The sequence below is a fragment of the Megalobrama amblycephala genome, linkage group LG3, assembly GCF_018812025.1.
Source record: "Megalobrama amblycephala isolate DHTTF-2021 linkage group LG3, ASM1881202v1, whole genome shotgun sequence".
Classification (NCBI taxonomy): domain Eukaryota; kingdom Metazoa; phylum Chordata; class Actinopteri; order Cypriniformes; family Xenocyprididae; genus Megalobrama; species Megalobrama amblycephala.
In genome coordinates this window covers 42,079,139-42,094,889 of record NC_063046.1, presented here as the reverse complement: position 1 = coordinate 42,094,889, position 15,751 = coordinate 42,079,139, and the positions used below count along the sequence as shown (strand labels likewise).

The 15,751-nt window shown below is 36.0% G+C and overlaps 2 protein-coding genes across 2 annotated transcripts; one reads left to right on the top strand and one right to left on the bottom strand.

The window, feature by feature from the left end:
• Positions 1–1,111: 1,111 nt before the first annotated feature.
• si:ch1073-220m6.1 lies at positions 1,112–8,678 on the top strand. Its single transcript, XM_048185484.1, has 7 exons — positions 1,112–1,383; positions 2,261–2,357; positions 3,410–3,697; positions 3,794–4,042; positions 6,831–6,982; positions 7,068–7,226; positions 7,349–8,678. The coding sequence occupies exons 2-7, from the start codon at positions 2,318–2,320 to the stop codon at positions 7,505–7,507; spliced, it is 1,047 nt and encodes a 348-aa protein (XP_048041441.1). The 5' UTR covers positions 1,112–1,383; positions 2,261–2,317; the 3' UTR covers positions 7,508–8,678.
• Positions 8,679–9,692: 1,014 nt separating this feature from the next.
• LOC125264059 (low affinity immunoglobulin gamma Fc region receptor II-like) lies at positions 9,693–15,142 on the bottom strand. The gene is given in 11 exon segments (XM_048183304.1): positions 9,693–10,381; positions 10,454–10,513; positions 10,662–10,748; positions 10,955–11,047; positions 11,234–11,350; positions 11,661–11,695; positions 11,697–11,793; positions 11,796–11,912; positions 12,037–12,285; positions 13,410–13,664; positions 13,887–15,142. Coding segments are annotated over 10 exon segments (1,326 nt in total). The 5' UTR covers positions 14,113–15,142; the 3' UTR covers positions 9,693–10,381; positions 10,454–10,463.
• Between the last annotated feature and the right edge of the window lie 609 nt (positions 15,143–15,751).

The window sequence follows — 15,751 nt, the reverse complement described above, 5'->3', positions numbered from 1 at the left end:
TACACGCGAAACATGAACACATGTTATATTGCACACTATAAACACAATCAAAGCTTCAAAAAACCACGAAAAACGGGACCTTTAAAGAATTATGGGACAGTTATTGGAGTTGCTGCTTGAATGATTTTATATTTATATCTTGGTGTCAATGTAATAGATAGATAGATAGATAGATAGATAGATAGATAGATAGATAGATAGATAGATAGATAGACAGACGGATGGACAGACAGATGAATGGATGGATGGATGGATGGATGGATAAATAGACAGATGGATAGACAGACAGATGAATGGATGGATGGATAGACAGACAGATGAATGGATGGATGGATGGATGGATAGATGGATGGACTGATGGATGGACGAATGGTTGGATGTTAGATAGATGGACGGATGGACCGATGGACGGATGGATGGATGGATGGATAAATGGATAGACAGATGGATGGATAGACGAGTGGATAGATGGATGGATGGATGGACAGACAGACAGATGAATGGATGGATGGATGGATGGATGGATAGAGGTTAGGGTGGATAGATGGATGGACGGATGGATGGATAGACAGGCAGATGAATGGATGGATGGAAGGATGGATGGATGGATAAATGGATAGACGGATGATAGATAGATGGACTGATGGATGGATGAATGGTTAGATGAAAGATGGACAGACGGATGGATGGATGGATGGATAAATAGATAGACGGACAGATGGACAGATGGAAGAATTTATGAATGGATGGATGGATAGACAGATGAATGGATGGATAGATGGGTGGATAGACAGACAGATGGATGGACGGAAGGATGGATGGATGGATGGATGGATGGAGGGGTGGATAGATGGGTGGATAGACAGACAGACGGATGGATGGAAGGATGGATGGATGGATGGATAGATGGGTGGATAGACAGACAGACGGATGGACGGAAGGATGGATGGATGGGTGGATGGACGGGTGGATAGACAGACTGATGGATGGACGGATGGACGGACAGACAGATGGATGGACAGATGGATGGATAAATAGATGGACGATGGATAGATAGATGATGGATGGATGGATAGATGGATTGATTGGATGGATGGACGGGTGGATAGATGGATGGGTATAGGGATGGATAGATAGATGGACTGATGGATGGATGGTTGGATGATAGATAGATAGATAGATAGATAGACAGACAGACAGACAGATAGATACTATGATATTAATCATAGTTCAGTTAGAGTTTCTGTATGACATCATTTTGTATCATGGGAAATGAGACTGCTTCTTATGCAAATGAACAGGAAGACTTTATAATTCGGTTGTGTGAGTAGAAACCGCTGCCTCTCATCCTGTTCAAGACATTTACTACAGTAGATCTTGCAGGTAAGATTTTATCATGCTCTCATCATGTGATCGATTTCTTACATTCATACATTTGACATGTAATAACTGAAATGTGAGTGAGTGCATAATCGGTAAACATTTTATTTTATAACTGTGCACAGCTGTTTCTGAACATACAATGTCTGATTTAACGAAAGTAATATGCACTTTTGACAACATGCCGGATGTTTTTTGTACGCTATAAAGTGTTAGCTGTGTTTTTTAGATGACATTATTAAATATATAGTTGAAGCAAGTGTTCCCTGGTTAAGCAGGTTTAGCTGTTTGTGGTGTAGTCTGCCTAATTCTGCATAAACTGGCTGACACATAAACAGCTGCATGACTTAGAAGAGTGCAAATTTAATCTCTCTGATTTCATTTAATATCTGCTTGTAGAGTAAACTGAGTAGGCAAGACTTAAATTATGAAACTCCCATGTAAATTATTTTTATAATTGTGTCAGGGTGTGTGGGTGTGTGTGTGTGTGTGTGTTGGTGGTGGTGACCTTTTCTGCTGCTTGTGACTCATTGTGAAAAAATGCTGAAAAAAGCAGTGAAAAGCTCAGAGGAGATTCAGAATTTCCACCAGAATAGGCAAAACTTACACAGATACGCTCTACTAACTTATGCATAACTAAACACACACCCACACACACATACAGTAATTGCTCATTTTCTGTTTTCTATTTTGTTGTGCTTTACAGAAGTAGTCTGAGGCTGAGAATTGAGAAATTATTAGTGGACATAAGAAAATTATATATATATTTTAATTCAATACTAAATCATTGATTTGGTGCTCCATATGTAAACCTTGTTTTGCAGAAAATTGCTCTGCTGACATTGACTTCTGTTTTTTTTCTCTTGTTTCCGCCCTGCAGGTGCTCAACAGGAAATCTGGTGTCTTATTTTCAGTCTTCAAAGTTGAGCTGACAGCTATGAAACTCATTTTGCTGTGTATTTTTGGCTTCAGTTTAGGTGCGTATATACGTTATGAAGGATTTTCCATCTAAAGATTCCCTCACAGGTTCTTGTTCAGCTTAAGTATTGAATGAATATTTCTCACTAAACTCCCCTTGTGTTGTTTCCAAACTTATATCATTTTCTTTCATCTGTGGAACAAAAAAAGGTGATATTTGTAAGAATTCCCTGCCTTTCTTTAACATACAGCATCAGAAGTAAACTATATTTGTAAATAGTACAGGAAGTAGTCCCTACAGCTTATACACTACATTTCAAGTTTGCTGAAAATTCAAACCGCAAACCCAATTGAACAATTTCCACACTTCTTGTTTTGTATATTATTTATATTACATATATATTTTTTTATATTTGTATGTTTTATCACTCTTTTATTAAAGAAATTAATACTTTTATTCAGCAAGGACTAATTAAATTGATCAAAAGTTACAGTAGAAACATGTTGCAAAATAATTATAAATGCTGTTCTTTTTAACCTTTTCTTCATCAAAAAATCTGATTCCTTAAAATATTTAGAATTAACTGTTTTCAACATTAATAATAATAATCAGAAATGTTTCATGAGCAGCAAATCAGCATATTAGAATGATTTCTGAAGGATCATGTGACACTGAAGACTGGAGTAATGATGCTGAAAATTCAGCTTTGATAACAGGAATAAATTATATTTGACAATATATTCAAATGGGGGAAAAATTTTAGTAATATTTCACAATATTACAGTTTTTACCCAAGTAAATGCAGTGAACATAAGAGACTTCCTTCAAAAGATTTAAATGTCAAGTTCTGCACATTTAAACTGCTTTCTGATTGACTGATGCAGTGCTCCAGTTCAAGCACTGCACCTGTAGGTGAATTACTGCAACAAAGCCACCACAAACTAGGAGTTTTTATTTCAGTCAAGCTCAAGTAGAACAGTTTCACAAATGTGCTTTTCAAATGTTGTTAATCTCACTCCATTTTTTAACTATGAATGTTGAAAAATACTGAACGGATTTGTATGATCACTATAGATGATTCAGACATAAATTGCATTTTCATACCTGCAGATTTTGCCGCTAAATGCCAAGAGAATCTTTATGGATTGAACGGAAAATCAATCCATCTGAGCATCAGTCTCAAAAATCAGTCTAAAGTTGTATGGCGACGGTTCAACAGGAAAGAGTTGCTTGCAAACTCAGATGGAGTTCCCCCTGATTATGAGAAAAGAATGAAATTAAACTTGTCAGATTGGTCTTTGACAATACACAACCTTGAGGTAAATGACAGTGGACTATACGAGGCCCTTACAAACTGGGAGCGAGACACAGTTGCTGCTTTCGCACTTACAGTGGAGAGTAAGAGCCGTCTTAATCTTCATTTACATACGTGATGTATACTTCAGTATCTCAGCTCAGATGTTGCTGCTAACTCATCTTGTGGTCCTTTTCCAGACACTGTCTCTGAGCCTGTAATTGAAGTGATTCCCCATGATGTTAATTCGTCTGCTGGAGTGTGTCGGGCTACAGTGAACTGCTCCGTTGATGGCAGCTGGGCCACGTATGACTGCGACCTAAGTCGCTGTGAGAAGAAGACAAATTCCTCCATCAACATCACTGTCACTGTACTGGACAGCAGAGGCTTCCAGTGCCACGCCAACAACAATGTGAGCAAGAATCATTCTCGGGCTGTCAGCATTATGTGTAAGCATGAAGTTTATTTAATACTCATCTTGTTTCATGTTTCACGCAGTTTGTACTTTACCCTGTAATAATTAACCATACGTTTGGGATTTCACACTGTACATTTGTAAACTACTCGTTAATGTTCTTATTAGCATATTTATGAGATTAATAACATTAATTGGATGAGTACAGGATGCAAAGAGTGTGTGCTTTAATAGCTGTCACATCTGTCATGTAAATCCCCTCTGGTTTCTTATGAAAGAAAAACTGAAGAAAGGAAGGAACGCAGAGGAGTGTTTAATTTCATCGTCTAGGGGAAACCGACAAAGTTTCTGTTGCTTTGCAAAGTGCATGAATATTTAATATTCGATATTAGTAAACATGGAGGTGGTTGCTTGGTTAATTGTTGGCATTACGTTTGGCACCACAAACTGCTTGATTGTTTATATCATCACAAATATGTGACCCTGGACCACAAAACCAGTCATAAGGGTCAGTTTTTTGAAATTGAGATTTATACATCAAAGCTGAATAAATAAGCTTTCCATCGATGTCGTTTTGTTAGGATAGGACTATATTTGGCCGAGATAGGACTATTTGAAAATCTGGAATCTAAGGGTGCAAAAAAATCGAAATATTGAAAAAAATCGCCTTTTAAAGTTGTCCAAATGAAGTCCTTAGCAATGCATATCCACTCACAAAAATAAATTTTTGATATATTTTTGGTAGGAGATTTACAAACAATCTTCATGGAACATGAATTTTACTTAATATATAAGAAATATAAATATAAAAGAAAAATCGACAATGTATTGTTGGCTATTGCTACAAACATACCCGTGCGACTTCTGACTGGTTTTGTGGTCCAGGGTCACATATGTAAACTATCCTATCAGCTCTAAAGTGCTAAATGTGGACAATTAGGTATTGCATTTAATGTACTGAAAATGTTAACATCATGAATTTCTGTAAAGCTGCTTTGAAAAAATTTAAGAAATAGCACTGAAAGTCAGAGTAAACTCATTTTCTGAAGAACAAGGAGGAAACGTTACTTACTTCAGCATTAAAAATGACTCTGGCTCCGTCTGAAATCGCATAGTCTGTTGAGTAGGAACTTATTTTTAGGTCATTTAGTGTTAATGCTCCTAAGTGATGCAATTCACTACCCCTTACACTTCGTAATATCTCATCTTTGTCTACCTTCAAGACTCAGATAAAACATATCTATTTAATATGTATTTTTGGATAATGTGGCTATATATGGCTTTTGTGTTTTCAATGTGTGTGTGAGGGTGCAAATGTATTGTATTGTACAATGTAAAGTGACCATGAGCAATGAAAAGGCGCTATATAAATAAATCTTATTATTATTTTGAATAAGTACTTCGCCACAGCTAAAAAAGTATGTTCAATATAGTATGAATGTGTGTAGTATGAATGTAATCCAGACGCACTACATTCATCATGTTGTCATTATCACGTGACCTACAGCGTCATTTGCGTCACTTCACTGCCATTCACAAATCCTCTCCTGTGGTCTCATGGGATAGTAAAGTGTCCATTGTTCACTCATATCTTTCTGGGAGAATTAGGATATTTTGCATCCTCTTCTGCTCTAATGAAGTGTGGGGCTCTGCAAGGATTGATATCAGGTCCAGTCTTATTTTCTATTTACATGCTTCCATTGGCTGATATTATCATCTTTATGCTTGCTGATGATACTCGGCTTTATCTCCCTATAAAAATGGGGGATAATTTGGCCTTACAGTCTCTCTTTGATTGTTTTAATGATATTAAGGAGTGGATGGCAGACATTTTTCTCCACCTGAATGAATCAAAGACTGAAGTGATAGTGTTTGGCCCTCTGAGTTTTTCCAAACATATAATTGATCAATTAGGCCTTTTTAAATCCAAGGTACATAATCAAGCAAGGAGTCTGGGAGTTCTTTTTGATGCTGAATTAAAATTTGATAAGAATATCAATTCTGTGGTTAGAGATGGTTTTCACCCATTCATTCCCAAGTCGTGACTAAAATAAAAAGGAGACAGGGCCTTTTCTGTTGCAGCTCATCGTTTAAGAGTTTACCCCTCCATGTTAGATCTTGTGCCACCCTTGATGCATTTAAATCTCATTTAAAGACTCCTCTCTTCTCTCTTGCATTTGATCATAATTAATTCTATGTAATTTTTGTCATTGTTTTATACTTTGTTTTAAAATCTTAGATTGTATGTGTTAGGTATGGTAACTTTAATACTTTGGCCAGTGTGTGTTGTTTTTAAAGGTGCTATATAAATAAATGTGATTGATTGATTGATTGATCATATAACACTTCAGAATCCTAGGTCATCTGGGTACTTTTTGACTCTTTTATGAGTACTGTGAATTCTCACATACTTTTTTTTGCCACATACTGTTTTTTTGTCTGCTATATTGAAGGAAGTATGTGATTTCAGAAACAGCCTTTATTTCAGGGTTTAATAAAATAAATAAAATAATAAAATAAAATATAAAATAATAACATAAAATGAAATGAAATAAAACTAAAATAATGAAACAAAATTAAAATCATTGTTTAAATGGCAGTTTTGTTGTTGATTCTCTGTCTACAATGTTTGTTTTTATAAATGTTAATATTTCCATTTATCTTCAGGGCTTAAAATAAAATACATTTTTATTTTGTTTTATTTTACCTTCAAAGTAAAACAATTAAATAAAAGATAACAAAATAATAATAAAGCCTTATAGCTGTTTTGTTGTTGTTTCTCTGTTTAAAATGTGTGTTTTAATATTTCTATTTGTCTGCAGGCCGTGAAAAACAGCAAAGTGATTTGCCCCCTCCACCACACCTCATCTCTTGGATCGCTGTCACCGTTGGTACCAGTGTGGCGTTGGGTTTGTTTATTGGTTTGATTGTAGTAATTGTCAAGAAAAGAGAGTCTTCAAAAGTTTATCCACAGGTATCAGTCAGATTCTCTTTCGGAATGGAATTATTTGTCATTTATCATTCTTTGTCATTTTAACTCTGTTCTTTCTCTGTATCAGTCCAGTCATGCTGTGACAGGCCGCAGCATCAATACAGTGATTGAACAGCATGAAACGATCTACAGCACAGTGCAAAAACCAGACGCATTCCAGAATCCTCCAGGAAACAACACTGACAGCAACACAGAAGGGACTGTCTATGACATTCCAACACGACATGTATGTTATGTTTTATATTGAGATTTTATCTTTTTCAGTTTTTTTTGTAACTGATATTACCAGTTTAGATGCAGTAAAACTTTGTTTGACCTGTTTGTTTGTTGGTTTGTGTCTTTTTTCAGCACAAGGCCTGTCAAATACACAGTGTGGTGGTAGAAAATGAGGAGCAACAGCGATCTGGACACGACAGAACTGTTAAAGTAAAAGCTACTGTACATCAGGCAGCAGAACCCGAATCAGAACAAATGAACACGGTTTACTGCAAGCTAGGAGAGATATGACACACACCGATACTGTACACGCCAGAGACGTCACCTCAGTGGTGACTTAAACCACAGAAGATCCATGTGAGAAGAAAAACTTGTACATTTTGTGTGTTTTTTATTACTGAATAGATGAATTGGCGCTCAGTTAAGCATTTAAATGGTCATTGATGGATGCTTACTGCATATTGTGCAAAATACACTGTATGCTGCCTGCTATTTTTATTAAAATAGTATGTGAAACAGTATGCATTACACTCTTAAAAATAAAGGTTCCAAAAAGTTTTTTTTAGCAAAGCAATTCATAGTTTCCAGTCATATGACTAGCACAGAGACCTCGGAGAGGTCTATCAGTTTTCCATCTCAAAAGAAGAAAAACAAAATATGCAAACAAAATGCAAGTTGATGTGATCCATATACATCACCTGCTGCAGTGTTTCAATCAATAAAACAGCTGGATATTCTAAAACACTTAGCACTTATGCACCAAAACAGTGATATTATAAGATCGAATTCAGTATTGATGATGCATACTATATACAGACAAGCAGGTAAGCCCAGAATACAAACTGAAAACAGTGTTAAATGGTTAAGCATTTTCTTTTCTATGCTTATTTTCTAAAGGTTCTATGGATTTTAAAGGTTCTTCATGGAACCATTGATACCAATAAAGAACCGGTATTTGTAAGAGTGTGTGCGATATTCAGAACAGTCCAGTGACCTCATTGTGTAGCATGTTTAATCCAGCAAGTTGTTATCTCTGAAAAAAGCTAATTTTTTTTCACTTTTAATTCCATTTTGTGTTATAATGTCATAATTGTTTTGATTAAATAATGAGTCAAGGAACAAATGTTAAAAATCACAGCATGTGCCGTATATAGTTCATTCATCACACTTGCACATTTTGGCAAATGCAATAGTTGGTCATCCAAATATTTAATGCAAACAAATATTGCATACTGATACTGTGCACAGTATTGTTACTGTTATACATTACACATTCTCTCAATCGCACTGCGTGATGTTTAATATTTCTTTGGTGCTCAGGTTTGAATGAATCTAATCATTGCTCATTATAGTGTCCTATATGAATCTGGGGGTGACAACACTTTAGTTATGAATGGAGATGAAATATTTTAATGTAATACTAAAGTTTTATTTTTGTAAAATAAAGGCAATTTTAGAGTAATTGTTTTGTTCATTTTTTTATTTATTGCTGCACTCATTTAATTTAAGGAAGATATAAAAGATATAAAAACTGACACAATCAGGTTGAAAAAAAAAAAAAAAAAAAAAAAAAAAACTGCATGAATCCAGATTATGATATTATTTAGCTGAAGGAGGGCATATGATTAACGCTTTCCGCATATAACCGATGTGGTTTTACTAGCAGCACACACAGGAAGTTCACATTTGTCTTTGGTGAATAGAATAAGGTACTCAAATCATTTTCAAATAATGTCATAGGGAAAATTCAAAGATATATAAATATTTACATTTACATTTAGTCATTTAGCAGAGGCTTTTATCCAAAGCGACTTAAAAATGAGAATAGTAGAATCAATCAAAACAACATGAGAACAACAGCACGTAAGTGCTGTGTGAAGTCACAGTTATGACCGTAACGTGCTCGTAGCGAGGATTATTTTTTTATTATTATTTTTTTAATATATAAAAATAATCGTGATAATAATCGTTATCACGATTAGAAGATCTGGCATCTGTCAAATCATGTATTAAGCGAGGTACGAAGAATATGCCCCAGATTGATTTTTTCCCCTGTCATATATCTACAGAAGTTCTTACTGAGAATTAACAGAGGTTTAGATGTTGATTTTTTAGTGAAAATGTTTCATCTCATGGTCACCATTATGGGGATCAGTATTTGATTTAGTTTGGTATTATTATTATTATTATTTTGTATTATTATTATTTCATCCACGTGCACACACACACACCATAAACACACACAGTAAACACACACCTAGAGCAGTGAGTAGACATTTTTGCTGTGGTGCCTGGGGAGCGATTGGAGGTCAGGTGCCTTGCTCAAGGGCACCTCAGTTGTGTAGGTGGGGTGAGTTCATTCACTCCCCATTTCCTGCCGGTACTGAGACCCCAAACCAGCGAACTTCGGGTTGTAAGTCCGACTCTACCATTAGGCCACAACTGCCCCCCCAGGCATTTTGCAGGCCAGACAAAAAACACTTAAAACTATTTTATTGACGTGATTAAAATACAAGCAGTGCAGGTATGAATGAAAGAGAAACACACAGTAAACACCAAAAAGAAGACACTAAAACACAAAGTGCAATGACATAAAAACAAGCAAATCATCTCTATATGGTGACATCTAGTGGACAATGAGAGGATAGATAGATAGATAGGCTACATGAACATTATACAGGATTTAACTCCAGAATGCTATTTTTTTTTTCTTATAATATTCATAATTCTGTAAATATACTATAGTAAGCAGTGTATTAGCGGTTAGAAGCCATTACAGACAGTTATTTCTCTAGACGTAGACCTTAACTTTACTGGCCACTAACAAGGAAAAACTGGCCTTGATTGACTATGCAAGTGTCAAAATTTCAACTACATTATACAATAAAGAGAGTTTTTTTTTTTTTACAAATTTGACATTTTTTTGAAAAAAAAAAAAAAAAATCAAAATCATCATGTGGTGTTGTGCTGACCTCAACTTAGCGATGACACAAAACGTGTTATAAAATATCATAGATTATGCATATTTGCTGGTTATGATTAACAGCGGTAATTTATAATAAATCATTAATAATTATGGCAATATCTCCAACAATTTTTACTGTTGAAAGTTTTGTCTAATTTTATCTTGAGCATTCGTCATGTCACTAGATCCAGCAACAGCACCTGCAAGTATAAAATTTATATTTATTGTAATTGGACGATATAGTGATATTTTGACTTTTTAGTTTATCTCACCTTAACCTGTTTACATCTTCAGTTTGGAGTAAACAGTGTCAGAACTCTCACTGGTCTTTCCTAACATATGACAAGAGCTGAGTGTTCACTATTTAAGTGACATCACTATTAACATCAGTCATTTATTTATGCATTTATTTTACTGCATTATGTTACAACAAACAATCAGAATAGCCTATGCACCGCAGCAGATCCGTTGTGGTCATACCTTTGTGTTCTTTCTTTTTCTTCATTTCCTTTACTGATTTCAGGTCAATCTCAACATAGGTCACATCAGAAGGTCCAATTACTATGTCTGCGTTTCAAAAAAAGAGATCTATCTTTTTCTGGTTTCACTTTGTATTTTAAGTTATTGTAGGTATTTCCGTTCAAAATGGTGGCTGCTATTTTGTTATCCATGATGGAAAATCTATATCAGTGTCGCTGTATATAATTCTGTATATTCTAATAGATTATTGCAGTTCAATATATTTGAGTATTTCAGGGTGATGACAGACTGACCGGCCTGTGGTGGTGTTTGTTCACACTTCTGTTCCTCTGTATGTCTGATGTTGTGCTGCTGATGGTCAGTAGAGGGAGACAGAGATCCTCCACCTATACTCAAACACAGAGAAGCTTTAGCAGTGATTCAAGCCCAGATTTTCAAAACGCAAACACGGCTTTCCTGCCCTCAGTTTACGACAGGTATTCATATAAAATTGTCTTCAACCATAAAAGCGCTTTCAATGATAATTATATTGCAGTTCGTCTCTTGGCTTTATTTGAAGAGATGAGAGAAACCTTTGTTGTGTTTGCAGCGCCACAGCATGACCAGTAAGAAAATGAGAAGAAATAAGACACTCAGTCCTGCAGTCACTCCAATTATCAGAGCACGAGATCCTGATGGTCCTGAAGATCCTTATGTTTTAAAATAAAAGGTCAGTAAATCAAATTAATCAAGTCAAGTTTAGGGTAGCGAATCATCTGGAATTTGATCATTAGGCTAAATTAAATTCAATCTTTTTTGTAAATTAAAATAGCTGAAGTTAGTTATCAGTAGAGTTAGGCTACCATTAAATAATCAGTGGAGCACATACAACATTAATTCACCCAATCTGTTCTCTGTTGCATTTACTGATAAATTGCTCATATAGCTTGGTGGTTATACTGTTTCTTATTTGTAGACATTTTTTTACTCATGATGTGAAGAAGAGATTCTCACACTCACCTGATAGCATCAGTGTAACTTCATCACTGGTGTGTCTCTCTTCCTCTACAGCTGTAATTACCTGTGTGAGATTCATTAACAGAACTGATTCTGTATTCCTGTGATTGACTCTTATGAATCACTGAATCATCACATTCCAGGTGTAGTTCCAGCTAGTGACGTCTGTCTCCTGAATGTCACATGTGAGAGTGATTGTCTGTCCTCTGAACACTCGTCCATCAGGCTGAACACGCACTACAGCTTTGGGTCTCTCTGTGCAAAATTAATTTAAGTTTAATTTAACTGACAGCACTTCATACTGTTGATGGGTAGTGTTGATTTGTGTAATATTACAGTAAACCCAAAATCAGATTGCCCTGTAAAAACCAGCTCTTGCCTCTTACTGTTAGCAGGACTCCTGGACTTTGTGTTGTGGAGTTCTTTCCTCCTACACTGCATCCATACTTTCCTGCATCAGAGACTCTCACATCACTCAGTGTGTGTGTTTCATCACCAGATTTTATTTTGATGAAGTCTTTGTACCAGATAAAGCTCAGCCCAGTTGAGCGTCCCACATCACAGCTGAGAGTAACTGTGTCTCCAGTGAACACTGAACTCTGGGACTTCACAGTTACTCTGGGTTTGTCTGTAAAATTTCATGATAATCTTGAGTTAATATACAGTCTTCATTCATTGTCTATCACTGCTTATGATTTTTATCATTTATATTAAAGGCGTCTTAATTTTACCTCACCCTTCATCTTATTTTCCTTTGTCATTATGAGTAATGTACTACTAACATGAGTTCTCATAAAGAATTAGCATGATAATAAAATTCTGTGAGACATGGCTCGTGAAATCGGGTACTTAAAGGGTTAGTTCACCCAAAAATGAAAATTCTGTCATTTATTACTTACCCTCATGCCGTTCCACACCCGTAAGACCTTCGTTAATCTTCGGAACACAAATTAAGATATTTTTGTTGAAATCCGATGGCTCAGTGAGGCCTTCATAGGGAGCAATGACATTTCCTCTCAAGATTAATTAATGTACTAAAAACATTTTTAAATCAGTTCATGTGAGTACAGTGGTTCAATATTAATATTATAAAGTGACGAGAATATTTTTGGTGCGTCAAAAAAACCAAAATGACTTATTTAGTGATGGCTGATTTCAAAACACTGCTTCAGGAAGCATCGGAGCATTATGAATCAGTGTATCGAATCATGATTCAGATCGCGTGTCAAACTGCCAATGACTGAAATCATGTGACTTTGGCGCTCTGAACAGCAGATTCGATACACTGATTCATAATGCTCCGATACTTCCTGAAGAATTGTTTTGAAATCGGCCATCGCTAAATAAGTCGTTATTTTGTTTTTTTGGTGCTCCAAAAATATTCTCTTCGCTTTATAATATTAATATTGAGCCACTGTACTCACATGAACCGATTTAAATATGTTTTTAGTACCTTTATGGATCTTGAGAGAGGAAATGTCATTGCTCCCTATAAAGGCCTCACAGGCCATCGGATTTCAACAAAAATATCTTAATTTGTGTTCCGAAGATTAACGAAGGTCTTACGGGTGTGGAACGGCATGAGGGTAAGTAATAAATGACAGAATGGGTGAACTAACCCTTTAACATGCTGTTTATAACATGCAGCATCTAGAAATGTTCAATAGTACAGTTTTTTTCAGATGCAGTTTATTAATCGTTTCATGTATCATTTGAGCAAGATCCTGATGTCAGCCACTGATGATCACTCACCAAACACAGTCAGAGTTACTGTATCACTCCATTCAGAGCAGTCTGATCCTTTGCAGCCCTGACACCTGCATATCTGTTTGCGCTCTGCAGTGATCTTGATCTCTTTCTCAGTGGTGGCGTACTCTGTATCTCCACACTGCCATCTGTGTGTCCATCCCTCCCCCTGTATGTCACATGTGAGAGTGACAGTCACTCCTCGAATCTGTGATAGTTCAGGCTGAACAGTCAGAACAGGTTTAGGTGTCTCTGTAAGAACTGCACAAACAGAATTTATGATAAAACATACAAAGAAACCAAGATAAATGAAGCAATATAAGATGATAGTGAAAATGGCAATGTGTGTATTTCTTGTTTATACAAACTATACTCTGGAAACCTCATGCCCCACAAGATGAGAACAATAAACTAGCATTTGATAGGGGAAGTGACATCATTAGTCAGTAATTTCACCACATCACAATTAAGACTAAGATGCACTTACTGCTTTAGTGAAGTTGCTTTCTTTATTTACAACCTTCTCCTTTTCTTCTGTGCAAGTAAAAGCCCCAGACTCACATGACACATTAAGTGAAACAGTGTCACTGATCTCTGACTTCTGTCCATCACTTTTTTTCTCTCCTCTACAGGTGATGTTACTGCTGCTGTGAGACACACCAGTTTTATGCTGAATCTTTGTCATGTGATGGGCCGAGACATCCCTCATAAACCAGCTGTATGTCCAGTCGTCTTCATTTCCTGGTTTTTTACATCTGACAGTGACGGATTCAGTTTAGGCTCTTATCATACAGGCTTTGGTCTCTCTATAACATAACATAAAACATTCAGATGTAGTTTAAACATTAATCAATACATTAGTTTCATACACATCTCAGCTATATAGGACCCAATAAATGACATAAACACTCTCGACACTATGCTGTAAATGATTTCTGTTCCACTGCATTATGTGTGTGGATTTGAAGAAAATATTAATATATAAATCACCTTGCGTTTGTCCAGTGTGGTTTGAAATCAGCACTAAAAAGGAAAAATAACCAAACCAAACACACACACAAATTAAAAAGGTGGGTGAGATAAATTAAAACACACTCATTTACAGAACACTTCATTAAGCAGTGACTGTTGATTTGATGCAAGATATTTTGGCTGCAGCCCAACTCTGTCCATCTCTGTTCTATAAAGTATATCCCTATTCTTTCACATCTATATAAGGCAGTCAATAACTGGAGATATTGAAGGTGAAAGAGGAAGTGTGAAGAAAACATCTTCATTCTTATGAATATATGACACTATCATGATACAATTGAAACCACAATGTGAGGAAAAGCTCACGCTATCGGACTGCAGATCTTATTTTTCATGCCATCAGCGCTTGATATGGGAAGTGACATCATTAGTCAGTAATTTCACCACATCACAATTAAGACTATGCACTTACTGCTTTAGTGAAGATCTGCCAAAGACAACACTTTACAGAACATGACAGCATGTCTGATTCAACTCATTTCAAACCTTAAACTGAATGACCGAAGACAGTACTGTATCAGTACTCACAGTAATGATCGCATCAAATTCAAGGCGTTGATGCTTGCTTACAGAGCTACCACAGGCTCAGCACCCTCCTACTTCCACTCACTCTTACGAGTCTACACTCCTACCAGAAGCCTAAGCTCATTAAAGGAGTGAAGGCTTGTGGTACCATCACAGAGAGGCACAAAATCACTCTCCAGGACATTTTCATTCACTGTCCCTTGCAGGTGGAATGATCTTCCTGCCTTTATCTGGAATGCAGAATCCCTGGCAATATTCAAAAGACAGCTGAAAACCCATCTCTTTTGTGAGCACTTAACCTCATCTTAAAAAAAAAAAAAAAAAAAAAAAAAAACTTCTTATACCTATCCTTTCACTTCCTCTAATCCCTCTGGATAGTAGCTTATGATACTCTGAGCACTGCCTATAATTGTATTGTGAGCACTTCTTGTCTATTTGCCTCTTCATGACGACTCGCTTGTTGTATTCCTCACTTGTAAGTCGCTTTGGATAAAAGCGTCTGCCAAATGAATAAATGTAAATGTAAATGATCAAAACACTGATCTCATTCAGCTACAGCAAATCAGTGTTTTTCACTTTCAAACACAGATCATGAGCTACAGATTTGATACTCAGTACCACTCAAAGAATGATAAACAGATTTAATACATAAAAATATGAAAAACAGATGAACACTGATTCACTACATCATTATTCAAAATATGGAAATAAAGCATAAATGAAAAACAATACTCACAGAGCATTAGAGGAAGTGAAGTGAGCTCCATACTGATCTATTAATGACTTGCTGC

Coding starts and splice junctions, on each gene's coding strand:
- si:ch1073-220m6.1 (XM_048185484.1), top strand. CDS start 2,318: ATGAAACTCATTTTGCTGTGTATTTTTGGCTTCAGTTTAG. Junction 4,043..6,830: donor TCGGGCTGTCAGCATTATGT/GTAAGCATGAAG, acceptor ATTTGTCTGCAG/GCCGTGAAAAACAGCAAAGT. Junction 6,983..7,067: donor CTTCAAAAGTTTATCCACAG/GTATCAGTCAGA, acceptor TCTCTGTATCAG/TCCAGTCATGCTGTGACAGG.